At 32.5% G+C, this 16360-nt stretch overlaps 3 protein-coding genes and 1 long non-coding RNA gene across 4 annotated transcripts; 1 reads left to right on the top strand and 3 right to left on the bottom strand.

Moving 5' to 3' along the window:
• Window positions 1-925: 925 nt before the first annotated feature.
• Window positions 926-4745, bottom strand: LOC115715109 (uncharacterized). Its single transcript, XM_030643919.2, has 13 exons — window positions 4386-4745; window positions 4104-4302; window positions 3912-4009; window positions 3735-3818; window positions 2704-2837; window positions 2552-2624; window positions 2405-2450; window positions 2211-2320; window positions 2017-2124; window positions 1868-1927; window positions 1631-1692; window positions 1236-1551; window positions 926-1154 (listed from the first exon to the last, which is right to left on the bottom strand). Exons 1-13 carry the CDS (start codon window positions 4461-4463, stop codon window positions 966-968), a joined length of 1557 nt encoding a protein of 518 aa, XP_030499779.2. The 5' UTR covers window positions 4464-4745; the 3' UTR covers window positions 926-965.
• A 3167-nt stretch (window positions 4746-7912) lies between these two features.
• On the top strand, window positions 7913-9398 carry LOC115714816 (uncharacterized). Its single transcript, XR_009687246.1, has 2 exons — window positions 7913-8993; window positions 9084-9398. It is a non-coding gene; the product is annotated as an uncharacterized LOC115714816 (long non-coding RNA).
• A 1219-nt stretch (window positions 9399-10617) lies between these two features.
• On the bottom strand, window positions 10618-16012 carry LOC133036654 (protein FAR1-RELATED SEQUENCE 5-like). The gene is made up of 2 exons (XM_061113258.1): window positions 14661-16012; window positions 10618-13659 (listed from the first exon to the last, which is right to left on the bottom strand). The coding sequence occupies exon 2, from the start codon at window positions 13382-13384 to the stop codon at window positions 12032-12034; it is 1353 nt and encodes a 450-aa protein (XP_060969241.1). The 5' UTR covers window positions 13385-13659; window positions 14661-16012; the 3' UTR covers window positions 10618-12031.
• Window positions 11244-12014, bottom strand: LOC115713192 (protein FAR1-RELATED SEQUENCE 2-like). The gene has a single exon (XM_030641676.2). It carries the CDS (start codon window positions 12012-12014, stop codon window positions 11244-11246), a length of 771 nt encoding a protein of 256 aa, XP_030497536.2.
• Window positions 16013-16360: the final 348 nt, after the last annotated feature.

Here is a 16360-nt window from a genome sequence, read left to right on the forward strand (position 1 = left end):
TTCCATTACATTTCTTTATTACTTTATTCCGATTCTAAATATTGTGTAATAAACGTGTCATAAGTGCAAAGTTGAAAGAATAGAGAGACAAATGATTAGTAAAATTATAAAATTGTCCTTATATATAAATTTTTATTACATAGAGAAATAATTATTGTATTAGTTATTTTTTACAATATACCCCACTATAATGAGTGTATTAATGCAATCCCTAACTGTTTCGACATTTATAAGAATTTCTCAATCCATTTTTTTTTAAGTTGTATACGTTATAGTTATTTAAGACATCCTGCAAATTTTTGAGAAATTCATAATAATTTACAATATAAAATTCAATTTTCAAATCGTCTATTCCACATGCATATAAAATAAATAAAAAAAAAAATAACGAGTGCAACAAACCTTTTGAATCCTAATTTAGGCATGTTAACTTTTTCTGAACTTCTCAGAATTTTACAGGATATCTTAAATTACTACAAGGTATACGACCATAAAAGAAAAAATTCAAACTAATTTTTTTTTTCTAAATACCGAAACAAAAAAAGATGCATTGATACACCCTTTTCAAGGGGTGCATTGTAAAATTTTCCTATTATATTTATTAATTAATAATTTTTTTTCCTACTATCCTTCTAATAGAGGAATTGAATTTTTAAAGTTTGGAGGGAGACATTCCCTCCACCTATCTTCCTTCTTCACTCCACATCCGCCCATCTCTCCCTCTTCCGAACATAGTTTTATTTCTCTCAAAACGTAAATATGTGAGATGAATTAAGAATGCAGGTAGTAATTATGGTTTTCCATTCTAACTCTTTAACTCTAACAGTGTTTGCTTCACTGCAATACAGCTACATAATTTTTTCAGAAGTTGCATGAGATATGATATTTAGCTAAACATAAAGGTTAACCAATCCCACTTAATATATACAGAGAATTGGGTGGCATTTGTATGAGATAAACAATAATTAACGTTGTTGGTTTACAGGGAAGACTGTATTAATAACAACAGTTGCAAATAAATGTTGAACCTCTGTCAAGCTACCTAATGCCAAGTAAGAATAATCAATCCCTTTACCAATTTTGGGCACTGAACCTCTTCTATTACATTCAAATATCTTGCAAACTCTTAAACATAACGCCATTGGGATAAAAACCTGCAAAAACAAATTTATATGTGAAAATGTTTCAGGCTATGTTCACTTGTACTTTTAACCAAAAAGAATTTTGGGGCTCACCATGTCCGAGCGTGGGGCTTTGGGGAACTTGATCATTGCTTGGGAAACATAATCACGGTCTGTCATCTTGCGTAATACGGCTTTGACTGATGCTGCAAGATCAAGGACTTCATCAACCAAAGCTTTTTTTGATCGCGTTTTCACAGGTTCTAATATCTCATAGAACCTTGTTTCATGAGGTTGAGTGATTGTTCTTGCAACTCCTACAGCATCCGACAGTGATCCGCCACTGGAAATTGCGAAGCTAAATGCAGCAACAACCAATGAATCTCGAGGCTGCTCAACCAGAGCCATGTGAAAAGCAAAAATGGACACCCTGCCATTGTACCCAAGTTGAATGTAAGAAAGAGTTGTAATATTCATCAAACTAAGTTGTAATAGGAGTGAGTTCTTACCATAAGCTGCTATGACAAGGTTGATTTGGTGCTAAATATTTATCAAGGTTGGAGAATAATGACTGCACGATTAAATCCAAAATACAGCCACATTAAATAACCATAACTTAAGAACCAGAAAAATCCAATTTCTAAAACTAGTAACGAAACATGCAGAAACATAATAATGTAACAAATAAAGAATCCAAATTCTATTTTATGTTTCATTTGTGACAGGAATTGGAAAATTAGACTTACCAAAAGCATGTTTGTCCTCTCATCACGTCTTCGAAAACCTTGAGAAGCAAAATATGAGGCCTGTATGGAGCAACTAAGTGTTCAAACGAAGGTCCCTAGAGAAAAAAAAAAGAAAAAAAGATTTGAACAGATAAAGACAAGCTGCATGCCTGCACAGGTAGAAGCATCTCTAGAAGCCCAAACCTCCATAATAACCTCATAGAAGCCTCTGAAGATCCAAATGCCAGCATATAGTTCATTTCCATAAGGATCCTTCCCTATAGCATTAGTAGACAATGAGTTGATAAACCACATGCTGCTGATAATAAGATAACTGTTGAAAGGACTCCAAGTTTTGGAATACCTTGTCAAGTCTTTTTATTGACCAAGACAGTTCTTTTATAGAAAGTGCTAGATCCTTAGTGAACTTGAAACGTAATCGAGCTGCAATTCTAATTGCACGTAATATGCGAGCTGCGTAACCAGTACAGAAAAAGATGACAAACAGTTGATACCAAACAGATGAAAACCGTTCTAGATAAAGAAATTGAAACTCACCACAATCCTCCACTAAGGAAACTTTTGCAGGAACTACTGTCCTCATCTACATAAGAAAAAAAAAACTCATGAGAATGAGCACTGAATAGAATTATAGAACTGCCTTACAACTTTCAGAATTGGAACAACAATGAAATACATTCACACTTTTGCTTTTCTAATATCTTGTATCCCTCCCATATAGTCATACACGATCTTGGTATAAGGATCAAACATCAACCTGTACAAAAGGAAAAAGTTAACTAAATGTACAACTAATAAAATAATCATTAAAAGCATCCAAGGAAGAAAGAGTTCACCCATTAATAGTGAAGTCCCGTCGTAAGCAATTTCTCCAACGAATATAATCATCCATATTGCAGCCAGGAGGCCTTCTGAAGTTGTCATGGAACTTCTTATTAGAAGTTCTTCCACAAGTGCTAAAACTAGAAACCTATTCAAAGAACAACAAGATTTAGTTTTTAAAATAGTAAAAATAAACACTTAACTCCTAAAGGCATGCATAAAGATTAGTACTTTGTAAGTAATTAAGCCAAGAATGGATCAATAGTGTATACTTAAAGGATCAAGAGGTTTGATTTGATGAGTTAAAATCAGATATAAGCTGGTATTGGAGAAAGCTTATGAAACTCAAAGATAGTTTCTCCCTGGCTGATCTTCTTAATGCAGGGAAAATGGGAAAATTGAAGATCAATCTGATGTATGAAAGCTTTTTAGCTAATGATACAAAGGTGGAATTCACTAAGGTTGTTTGGTGTAGTTTATTTTCATCTTCTAACTAGAGACTTGCTTGATAGGAGACATGTATTTGTTGATTCTCTGTTATGCCCAGTGTGTGAAGTAGAAGAGGAGAGTCACTCCCATTATTCTTTGAGTGTTCTTTCTCCGGCAGAGTGTTGGTTTCAGTTCAGAAGTGGCTTGGTGGTGCTTTGTGGCCTAAGAAGTTTGATGAGTGGAATTATTGGGTAAATCAGAGAAGAACAAGGAGTTTAGTTACTGAGATAGCTTATGCGGCCTTGGCAGGGGTTGTATACAGCAATGGGTTAACAGAAATCTTTGTATATATGAGAGGAAGTGCTTAACAATTGAGCATATTGGCAAGCTGATAAATAGAAGCATCAAAGTGAGGATCACAATGGTTTGTACAGGGAATCATTCAGCTAGAGATAGATTGGCTTATGAGTTTATTGATCAATTGTAATTGAGGAATTATTGTCTGTTTTGGCCTTAGTTGGCTTTGGTTGATTCAATTTGTTTGTAACATGCTTGTCTTGATTAATGAAAATTTCTTTTTTGATAAAAAAAAAAGTAATTAAGCTAAGTGACAAACCTCCACAGTGATATCATTCACATGAACATGGCAAATGGGGAATCGTTTTCCAACAATTTCACAATGGGCAAACGTATTCTTTACCTGAAAATTGTTGAGGATGCCATACATATAATATGATTCAACCTAGTGAAAATACACAAACAAGTTTGGAAATTGAATGAATAGAAAACTGACCTCTCTGAGTTCAGCTGAAGTAATAATATCAAAATCTTTTGGAATTCTCTTGAGGATAAGATCACGAACGCAACCACCAACAAGGTACACTTCATATCCTTCAATATCAAAGGAAAAACAAACAAGTACTCAAATATTTGTTCTTTCCAAGCAATAAGAATACAATAATGGTAAAATTTACAAACTACAAACCTTTTTTCCTAAGCCCATTTAGAACCAATTTAATGGGTTTCGAAATCGATGACATCTTAACACCCAACTCCTTGGAATTGAACTTCTTCCATTCTACAGGTTCCTTCTTCTTATCTTTACGAGGAGTAGCTTCACCATCGTTCTTCCTATCTTTACTAACTGGTTCCGCAACCGCCAATTTGGAGTTGCTGTACCGCACCTGGAAATGAATTCATATACCGTTTGGTTGCCGAGAAAATATGAAAGAAAATAAGGAAAAAAAAAAGATGGAAAAAAGAAAACCTTTCGAATACACAAGACAGGAAAATGGGGATGAACGAGGTGGCTCCTCCATGCGACTACTCCAAATGCAACCGTCATTGAGATTTCAGCATGCCATGACCAGAGAAAGCAAGACGGTAGAGAAGCTAAGTAAGCTTACTCCGTTACTGGATGAGATTAGATGGAAGAATATTGGGGACTGTATATTTGAAATATACCATAATTATACGTATTATATTTTTCAAATGCCATCACAATTGGTATTATTGATGACCAGTATAAGTATTGGATATCATATAACTTAAAAAAAAAATAAGTTTTAAGTAATATTTTGTGAAACACCACTTATAATGTTAGATATACTCATGCCCAATAATAATACCCATTCTAAAAAGTAAAAATTGAAAATTGAGCTACTTAACAAACTACTAAAAATTGAATATTCAATGTCAACCGACTACTGAAAATTAAATATTCAACCATGATTGGATTAGATGATATTTTTAAAAATCCAATATTAATTCGGTGAATTCTTAGATGATATGTAAATCAAATAGATTCAACCGAGTGATCTAATCCAACAATCATAAAATACAATACAATATTAAAATAAAAAATATATATTATAGGTTAATTTTACAATAGACACCCTAAAATTAAATACATCAATGCACCCCTTAAATTCTTAATAATTATTGGATGTAATATTAAGTGTACACATTATTTAGTGGGGTGTTGCACAAAGAATATAATTCCCAAATCTCACACACGTTCCACTCTTCTATTTTATAAAAAAAAAAAAAAAAATCTCACTCCCTTAACCACCAAATCTCTATTTTGTTACCTAACCCACTTTTTTCTCCTACACTTTCTATTTTACTTTCTCACTGCATAAACTTGATTTCAAGGCTCATTTTTTAAAGTTGATCAAGTTTTAAATTTCAAATGATCGCTTACTCTCAGCAACATTATTATTGAAATATGCATCAACAAATTATCTTTCATTAGGTGAACTCCCAATCTTTTTATTTAATTGTTTAAGTTATTTCCTTTTCCATTATTGTTTGGCAGTACAATATTGATTAAAATTTTTCTGTTTTTAATGAATATTGAATGCAGCTATTTTTGGTGGAGTAGCATTAGGCATTGTTGATAAATATTATCTCTCAAAGTTAAACACATTTGAGATATTTATTGTATCAGGTTAGAATTACTATGTTATCCTCTGTATTATAAAAAAAAAATTGAAAACTTCTTTATTATAAGCTCATCGTATATATCTTGAAGGTCGTAAAATTCTTTCTGGAAAACATAAAAGATAGAATAATTTAAAATATTATGTATGAAAATGTTATTGCACATCTTCTTCATGATTCTTTCAGTTTCACATTCGCTCTTTACAATTTGCAAGGATGCAGCTGGAGTCGCGGTATCTTTTTATTTATTTAATTATTGTTGGGTTGGGATTTTAATTATGAAAATGGCTGGACTTTTGTTTTGGAATCTTATTGTGTTATATATGGAAGACCCATGTTATCAATTAAAATATTGGGATTACCCATTAAATCTTTGCTTACTTTTTGTTTCTACATGCTAGACTAATTTTTTGGAATACTTTTCTAATGGCTCAATTAGTGCGTTGATTATCTTAGTTTGCCTAATAAAGTGCTAAGTCGTTTAATCAATTTTGTATTTGAGATTGACCAACATCAGTTATTGGGTTTGGGATTTTTGTTTTTTTGTAAGAAACTCAAATTTTTTGATAAAATAAATGAGCTAAGGATTAAATTATCAAGAATTAGATAGTAACTGGAAAGTAATACCAATTACATGATATGCATAATTAAACTTGATATTTTTGTGGGTGAAGCTTAGTTTCTTTGCGGAATTGTCAGACCAAAATACTAGATTGGCATCCATTGACTAAGTCATTTCCCAGAACTTATTGCTTGTATATGCAGACCTCTGAATTTTTGGTTTACAAAATCATTTCTAAAGAGTCTTTGAAGCCAAAATTTAAGGCCGTGGAATCTGAATAAACTTATAATTATTTCTAATGCTGAAAATGCAAGGCATTGAACTTTTAAAATGCATGAATGCATTGATAATTTTACTTTTCCAATTCATTCTCACTTATCTATGGATTTCAGTGATAATTTTACATTGGTAGCAGTGATTGCATATATCAGTTTTTGTAGTTTGATTGCTGCTGAGATGAATTGTGCACTAAAAAGTTAAATTTTTGTGAGTATGTTTCAGTGTAAATCATAAAATGAAGGGTTGTTTTATTGAATAAGAGAAAATATGTAGCATTTGTGTCCTGTAAAGAAAGGGAATCCAGAGATCACTGTAGTCTAAATTATATGTAAATTCTTATGGTTTCATGGTAATAATACCAATCCTTTGAGTTGGAAGCTTCATTATAATGACTAAATGAATACTATAAAGTGTCAAGTTCATTTACATTACCTATTTTATTTTTTATGAAACATTTTTGTTGGTTTTTTTAGATGGAGAAATATCTAATACAACACTTGGATGAAGAATTGAGGCGTTTACAAAGTGTGACCCAGCAGATGGAAGAGTGTATTCATTCAAAGAATCACGAGGTTGATAGATTGCTGGAAGTAATTTTGAGGGCAGACGAGGGTAGAAAAAATTCAACGAATCAAATTTTGTCTGGTTTAGCAACAGCAATTGATAAAATAAATAGTTTTGAAGGTCAATGTTCAAAGGGGCATGTGCATACCAGTTTGGCGGAGATTAACATGGAAAAAGATGCTAAACAATTTCAGATGAATCAATCTAATGTTGGTGAAGTGAAAACTAATGTAATGACTTCAATTGAATGTGTAGATGGTAAACCAGTAAATAATAGTGAGAGTGAGGTGAAGTTTGTCTCTGATTTGAAAAGGAGTGGTAATGTGATTGAAGGTGAAAGTTCAAGTGGGAAGCGTTGTAGGACTGTGCCAAGCCGTATACCCTCTTTTACCCAATTTGGACGAACATTGAAGGATTTAGGACACATTAAGTTAACTATTAAGAACATATAATATCTAATTGCTCTACTTTGTTCATTATTATGTTGTGTAAATTGGAGATAAATGGTATAAAATTTCAGTTTTTTGTTGAATTTCATAATTTTGTGTTTTCTCTTTGTTAGGGGATTGATGGTGTTGAAATAAGAAGATCTCAAAAGTCATTATCAGCTTGTAAATTATCAGTTAGCAAAAGTTCATTTGTTAAGGTATTGAATCATTCTTTCTTAATATATTTTAGAGTGAAATTTTTTTGTTCTTTTTCCCAATTAGAGAATAAATATTGAAATTGTTAAATATATATCTTTTCATGCACAGGGTGTGTCTGACATATGTACTGTTGGTCAGGATACTAATAGTGGGTTAGATGTTTTGGGACTTTTGAAGGAGAAGAATGAGGTTGGACCTTTTAAAGTTAATGTTGCACTAGTTGATGTCGAGATGGATAAGATAATCTCGTATTTGTTTGAGAAGAGCTTAAAATCAAGGTATATATTGCATGTACTATATTTTTTCTTTTTATAATAAAAGAAATAGTAGTTATTTTGCTATTTATAAGTGTTTGAAGAAGTGAGATGTCAAATATGTCAATTCTAGTGTTAATATTTTATTTAGATATTGATGTTTTTTATAATTTTTCATGTAGTGACATTCTAGTTGACACCGAATTTCATCAGTTGGAGCGTTATATATTTCAAACACTTGCTCCTTCTCAGAACATTAATGGAGAAGTTAGTGAATGAGTATGTATATTATTTTAAGTATATTTAATTTATTTTGTTAACACAACGTTTGGTTTATTTTGATATACAACATTTAGATTATAAACATTGCATCGGAGATGTGTACACATAAAAGGAAAGATTCTATGAGTAAGACTGGTTCAAACTGGTACCTAACTACTTGGATGACGGTAATAAGTTCAGACATGCATATTTTTTTTTTAATTAAACACGATACATATGTTATATTTATATTTTAATTTATGTTTGAGATACAAAGTAAATTTACTTATTCCAAGAAAAGCCAACGAAGTGGTGGAACAAGTAATCCAATGAGATCATTCTTTTTAGGAGATTTAGCTTTGTGCGAGAAGGTATATTAATATGAAATTTATAATTATATTATAATACAAGGATTGTAGTTGTATTTATGTACTTGTTGTTTACATATTTTTTTTTTCTTTAGATATTTGTTCCTGTTCATGTAAGGTCCGAGGATCATTGGATCTTGTTGATAGTAAAGATGAAGGGGATAATAGAAATATGGGACTCACTTCATGGTGGAAAGTCTGTTGGGAATGAAATTTTGAAGGAATCGGTTAGATAAATTACTATTATTCATAATAATATATCTATGTGCACTTTTATGGTTATTTGATATTGGGTGGTGTCTCTTTTGCTTAGATAAAAAATTTGGATTGCTTTTTATCTGAAGAAATAAAAAAGTTGCATGGGGGAAATAAGTGGTCATTTACAGAATTTGAAGTTATTATGATGGATGTACCTCAACAGCCTAACACTTTTGATTGTGGGATCTATGTTATCAACTTCATGGAGGAACGAGATACACAGTTTATTGTCCCCCTAATGTATGTATCTTTTAGTGGTCTTATTTGAAGAAATTATTTTTTGTTAATAGTTTATTATAAATTTGGCTAACTAAATGTTTTACCTTTTAGTATGACAGCGATAATGAGCGTATGCGTGTTGCTTGGAAAATATTTTCTTCAAGCTTCAACAAAGTTAGGGAGTCTCAAATCAAGAACACATAGACGAAGAATTTAAAGTTGCATCTCTGTGTCTGTCGAAACTTTTTCCTGGATCGTAGTGTTTTTTTATTATCTTTTATGAACAAGAATAGTTGTAATTTTTCTTTTTCGAATGAACAAGGAAAAATTATTGATTTGAATAAGTACACTTGTTTTTTTGAAAGAGGTATTACTTTTCAAGTCATTATAACATTTCTATCTATAAATTTATTCCATTTCAAGTTTTGTTTGCTGCTTTTAAATTTATTCAATTCCAAAGTTAGAAGGAAAGAAAACCAGAATTCGGAGCAACTATTGGCCTTTTACTCCTCACAAGCTTCAGGGCTTCAGAAAGGCTCATTCCATGTTGTCTCGTTAGATATGCAACGACAATAGTTGCGCTGCAATGTACAGGAAAGTTCAGAATGTAGTGACTGTAATATACTCCTTTTTCATGTTACGAAAATTCTAGACAACAAAAGAGTTGTATATAAATATATACATTCCTATTTCTTGGCATTATTTTTAACCTTACTAATTGAAATTATTATTCAAATGAAACACAATTTTAAATGACAAGTAATAAACAATTTTAAAGGCTCATTACACATGTACCTCTTTCAAAAATTCATGTTTCTTGTCATCTTTACCATTTTAAATTTGTTGTAGATTTTCATGTGTCTAATAAGTGTATTAAACTTTTTAAATTAATACCATGAATGGACTACTCTTTTTATGAAATTAATCTGCGGATGCAATGGGAGTCAGCCCCCTCGGTCTCTAATACGAGGGTGAAACGCAGCACATATGGTCGGCCTTCAGTTCTGCAGAGGCAGCAAGCACAAATGCTGCTGCAAAAAACAGCAGCAGCCCCAACTCTAACAAGTACCAGCTGCTAACTATATTAAGTAAATACATGTTTTTTTACAAACTTCATAAGGACCTTTGCTCTTAACTCTAATTTGCACAACTTTCTTGACATCTTCGCTTAGTCTACTTGCACTACATTTCCTATTCTATAATTGCCTATATCTTGAATTGATTGCTTTCCAACTCAATTCATCAAACAATTAACGAATTATACAACTCCGTAGTCAGAAACCATTTATAGGTTCTTATGAGGACTCATCATTAGTGATTATAATTTCAACTTAATTTGTACCGTAAATGTTTTCCATCAACAGAAACCACATATATAAACTATATATTTTGCAACTTTTGATTATGTCTATATATTTTGCAACTTTTGATTATGTGAGATTTTAAATTTCTAGGCATGATGATATATGATTATAAAGGACGGTGTAACTTATCAATTATTTCATCTAAAGGACGGTGTAACTTATCAATTATTTCATCCAAAGTCCTTGGACCCATCATTGTCTAGTCCTTTTGTTCTGTTTTGGTCGGAGTAACCTCCTCTAGGCTCAAGATAATAAAAATAGGGAGTAGTCTTAAGCAAGCAAAACTATAGTGTATGGAGGATATAGTCTTATAATATGTGTAATGATAATAATCCTAAAATTAACAAAAGAGTTGGATTAGATTGCAGATCCACATTTAATATCAAGAAAATGAAGTCATGTTGCTGCAGAAACATGAAAGTTTACACAGGCTTCTATTTGTATCTTATTTTGAGACTTTCTTTTATTAAAAAACTCATTTAATTAACCAGCAAAAGGCTCACAACATAGCAAAACAAAATAAAGTCTTGAATGACAAGCCAACTCCTCAAAGCAAAAATAGCAAAAACCAGAAAGGTTACTAACCCACTGGCGAAAACAACTATTATTTGGTTCATGATAATTAAAAATCTGAAAAGAAAACCACTTATTAAAAAGTATAATAATAGCACCAAACAAAAATCAAAACAGAAACGATCTATAAGCATTAGTCCATTTTCTTATTTTCTTATCCACTTTGATGTACCACTTTATTGAATATCATGAGTTCCATAAGGTGCTCCCCACCAATTTCTCATTGTCTCTGTATCATCTTTTTCCTTTCTTTCTTTCGCTACATATGTTGCATCAAATTTGTGCTGGTCTACATCAAATTTCGCTACATATGTTGCATCAAATTTGTGCTGGTCTACATATCTTCCCAACACTTTATATTTTTATCAAACACAAATTCCTCCTCTGAAACCCCATTATGTTCATTATCTTCCCAAACATTGCAGTCTTCATATGCACCTTGACCATTGGATATGTCCAAATCAGAATTATTTATATTCTCTTCTCTATTTTTCTTGCAGGTTGTTTTGTTGTGGCCATACATTCCACATTTGCTGCATTTTCTTTTCCTTATTTGCCTCGAGGTGCCAGCCACTTTTCCAGTGCCTTTGTTTTTGCTAACTCGGGGGTTATTCAAATCGTATTCCATGTTCTTGTCACATTGACTTGGCTCTTCGTGTCCATCTTCTTCTAATGAAATTTTTTGTAGCCTATACATTAATTGCTCAAGTTCCTTCTTTGCCAAATTCAAAAGATTGTCACTCGTACAAGCAAGGAAAGAAATTTGGTAAAGCTGGGTTGAAATATTACCAAAACGAATTTTGTCTTTACAACATGTGAAGCTGCATCGGGTAGAACTTTCGTCTGGTATTTCTTGTACCTCTCGTGCATGTATTGTCCATTGTGTAATGACCAAAGACTTTGGAATTGAAGTCACTTTGAATTTTTTCATGACACAGAATATATGTCGGCATGGGATGCCATAGGTCGGGAAATATTGACATTCACAACCTATAGAACCAATTGACAAATCTTGATATACTGTTCTATGCAGCGTGTCAAAAAGAGGTGTTTTTGTCAATCGAACGACCACCATATCATCTTCTTTTGTTGAAGAATCTACCATGTACCTTGCTTCTTTTTCTATTTGAGCACGAACTCGGAAAACATATTTCTTGTGTACAATTTTGCTGCCTCCTCCTCGATATGTGCCATGTTTGTCTGCTGAAGCAATGGCATAGTATTCATCGTGTCATAATCATCCTTGGCGTCTCGAGTTCTTAGCAATGACATTCCCACATCAATAGCACGAACAAATTCATACATTTTCATCTTCTCATTCACTCTTTTCTTAAGTAGAGCATGCATGCCCTCACACCTTTGTGTTGTTGTCATTCCAGCAAAGAAATTACCTCTCAGGTATGCCTCTGCCCATTGCTCTTTTCTATCAGTCATCCACTTTGCCCACTCGTTTTTTTGGAGCCCATATTCTTCAATCAAATCTATCCATAAAGTTTCAAACTCATCAATAGAGTAATAGTTAAAGAATAATTTATTGAGCTTCCTTAAAAACTCTGGATCCTTCACAGCTATCGCGGCCTTCTTGTGGATGTGCCAATAGCATAATCTATGAACAACTTCTGGCATGGTTACATTGATTGCAAGTCTTATTGCTGGATCACCATCTGTGACGACCGTCTTTGGTGTAACCCCTCCCATGCAGTCTATAAATGTTTTTGTTGCCCATGTATATGTATCTGAGGACTCGTCAGATAGCAAAGCGAACCCAAAAATCGTTGACCTGAAATGATTATTGACCCCTAACCAAACCAGAAGTGGCTTCCCATAGGCGTTTGTCTTGTACGTGGAATCAAAGGCAACTGAATGGCCAAACAAATGGTAGTCTTCTCGAGATTTTGAGTCAGCCCACATCACATTCAATAGGCGGTTATTGCCATCATAGCTAAATCTACAAAAACAATCTACATCATGATCTGCCTTATGTTGGAAATAGCCAATAGCCCTTGCTGCATCAGCATTTTTTAAGTGCACTGATTCATTCTTTGCAACTCGATTATACAAATCTTTAGGTAGGAAAGACAGTTTCCCATAACCCCCAACTAATTCTGCCATATAAGAGTAAATTTGGCATGTTTTTATCCCTGCACTCTTCATACAAGTGGCATCCATTAACATCCCATCCGGTATAATTCGGTTCGAGCGAATGAATTGTCGATGCCCGACAATGACCAAGGGGTGGGAGTGTGTTGAACGAAATTCCTTGCAATACCATTTCCCGTCCTGCTTCCTCAAGGAAACTCTAAATAGAAACTTGCAACCTACCCTAGTAATAGCCCTCGGCTCTCTTTTGCGGTTCAAGTTTTTAATCCATTTCAATTCACGATGTCCTTCCTTAGAGCACACCCACTGGCGATATTTTATAGCACCCCCAAATTGTCTTTTAACTTTTCCTTTCCTTAGACTGAAACCGATCATGTTTGAGTATTGGTGGATAAAGAACTCTGCATCTTCAAATGTTAAGAACTGTTTTCCTACCAAGTCCTCCCGAACAAGTTCAATTGGGCCCTTGAAGATTTCTAACTTTTCAGCAGCTACAATCCACTTGTCCTCAGTTTGTTATGCAAAGTAATTATTGCTAACTTGTTCTTCATTGAAATCACCCATTGTTTTTTTGCAGTACTCTGAATTACGATTCAAATCCTCTACTTCTATCATTATATATCATAGAAGGAATTTGTTCTGCAAAGTACCTGTGCACATCATGATAGTATTAATAGATCGTCAGCACTGCATGAAAAGAGTATTCTTATGCAATCTACTTTATCACAAAAACAAAATAATTCAAGCCATCATTGATTTATTATTGGGTTCCATAGACAAAACAGAACAAAAGTCAACTGGGCATTTACTTCATCACCCAGAACAAAAGATCAAGTGTTCTTTTCCCTTGAAGCTGATAAGCCACCAAGTTCAGTAGGACTTTAGGCTTAGTTGTTAACTCTCTTCATTTTTTATTAGAAACTGATGTGTATTAGTGGTTGAGTTATATTACTCTTAGAAGCTGATGTGGCAATTATTTTAGAATACCTTAGAGTATATAAGGGGAGGAGGTCTCCTAGAAAGGGCATGAAGAAAATTGGTAAGAGTTGAGACTCATTGTGGAGAGCCCCAATCCTCTCGGAACATTGGAATAGGAGTGAGAGAGCAAGCCTCTCAAAAGCTTGTGATTTTGTAATTTTTTTCCATCAATTCAATAAAGTTTCAGTGAGGAATTTCAGCTAATCTAATCTATTGTGTAATTGCAGAAGTTGATTCTAACCAACAAAGAACTCACCAATTTGGTGTGCTGAGCTGCGGACAATGGCACTAAGGAAATCTGTGGAAACTAGAGTAACTTAAGCTTCTTTCAATGGCACCCACTAATATTATTTTATAACTCTTTTTTCTAGTGTGGGAAACTCCCTTTCCCAGGACTGCTGCCACAAAAAACACAGACTCTTGTGAATCTTGATGTCATGGGAAGTTGATGACATTGTTGGAAGAGGTCTCCTTTATTTTCCATGTTGAAAATTATATGAAATTCATTTCTTATGCAAACTTTATCTTCTTTCATTTATGGTAGTTAGAGGTTTAACTACATAGCAAACTTTAAAGATCTGAATATGAAAAATCAAGATCTTCACAGGTAACCAAAAGCAAAATCTAAAGAAAGTAATTTAAATATCTACTCAGAAAGTTTTCCACGACAAACCTGCCAAAACTTCAAGATAAATCCCCATTCCGTCTCAGCTACAACAACCAAAGCAGCAATCAAAACAGCGTAACACCGAAATATTCCATCGAAAATCTGTGATTCACCTCATCACAAGAAGCAACAATCAGAAATATCAACAATTGAACATACAGATACACAAAACTGCTATATCAGACGGACTGGTAAGGAATCATTTGTAGAGTGTTATAATCAAAACAATATAACAATAACTAAAGGGGTGAAAATGAGATAACATCTGCACAGAAAACAAAGTTGGGTGGGTGAGAGAGTATACAATCAGTCATTGAATTTAGATTACAAACTGAAGCATATTCCTGAAACATTATTATATATCTCAAAAAACTATTTTAACTTCTCTCCTAGATGTTTGGGAGAAGCATATTTCTTAAGCACCGTAATAGGAAACAGTTACTTGTTTCACAATGAAGGTGAAACAATTCACGAGCAAATGGGTAGAAGTTTTTTAATTTATTTATTTTTAAAAAAACATACATAATGACAAAGAGGAAGATATTATAATAAAAAAAATCATATTTGTTTTGGCATTTAGGATAACTTTTTAGTCCAAATTCTTTATAGTTGTGTATATTGTAGTTATTTAAGACCTCTTGTAAAATTTTAAAAAATTAAAAAAAAATTAACACACTGAAACAGGGTTCAAACAGGCTGTTACACCCGTGACACTTTCATTTTATACACTTGGAAATAGACTATTTGAAAAAAAAATTAATGGATCACTTGGATTTTTATATGCTTGGTAGACTCCTCTATCTTTTTCGGCATTTAAAAAAGATATTCTATTTTTTTTATTATCACATACATCGTCGAACATTATAATTACTCTAAATTATACTCATTTTCAATTAATGTTGCTGCTATAGGAAAGCAATATGAAAATATATATGTTTTAAAAGAAAAGAAACAAGTAAAAAACCTTAAAAGAATCCGTAAAAAATATAAAAAAAAAATTGTAATAATATAAATATATATATGATTATAAGTAAATTGTTTAAATTTTCTTTCAAAATTTGAGTATTGCACTAGCTACCCATTTAATATAGATTCGTTTACCAAAATAAAAATACCTGTCCTTTATTTAGTTTCTTTGTACGATGATAATATTTTACTTTTTTTAAAAAAATATATAGTTTTATTATTCTTAACTTTGTTCGAATACATTTAATTAATTTTTATTTAGTACTTTAAAGCTAGTCGAATTTTATTCAAAGATGACAATATAATAGCCAAAGAAACAACAAGTCTTTCCATTGTCTGATGCCCCTATAATTAGAAGAAATCTTCATCAATTAAAATTGAATAACAATGTTGGCTTTAATAACAAATAAATAAATAGCAATAATTCAAAAACAATAGAACATGTTCACATATTTCACCATTTGTGTAAGCAGCTCTCATAAGTTGTATCACATATATACCACAATCATAATCTACACATTGCTTCTTATGAAATGGCATTAGCATAATACTAAACTTCTCAAACTATTCTCAAACTTCAAACACCTACCAATATGTATGCTAAAAGCATTAGCAAATGCTAAAAAACCATGTTCACCACCTCCAAATTCATCGAATCCTTCTCCAAATCAGAATTATTTATATTCTCCTCCATCCTTTTTTTTTCAATAAGTAGTCATTTACTCAAAAAAACCAAACCA

The sequence above is a fragment of the Cannabis sativa genome, chromosome 4 (genome assembly GCF_029168945.1).
Source record: "Cannabis sativa cultivar Pink pepper isolate KNU-18-1 chromosome 4, ASM2916894v1, whole genome shotgun sequence".
Classification (NCBI taxonomy): Eukaryota; Viridiplantae; Streptophyta; class Magnoliopsida; order Rosales; family Cannabaceae; genus Cannabis; species Cannabis sativa.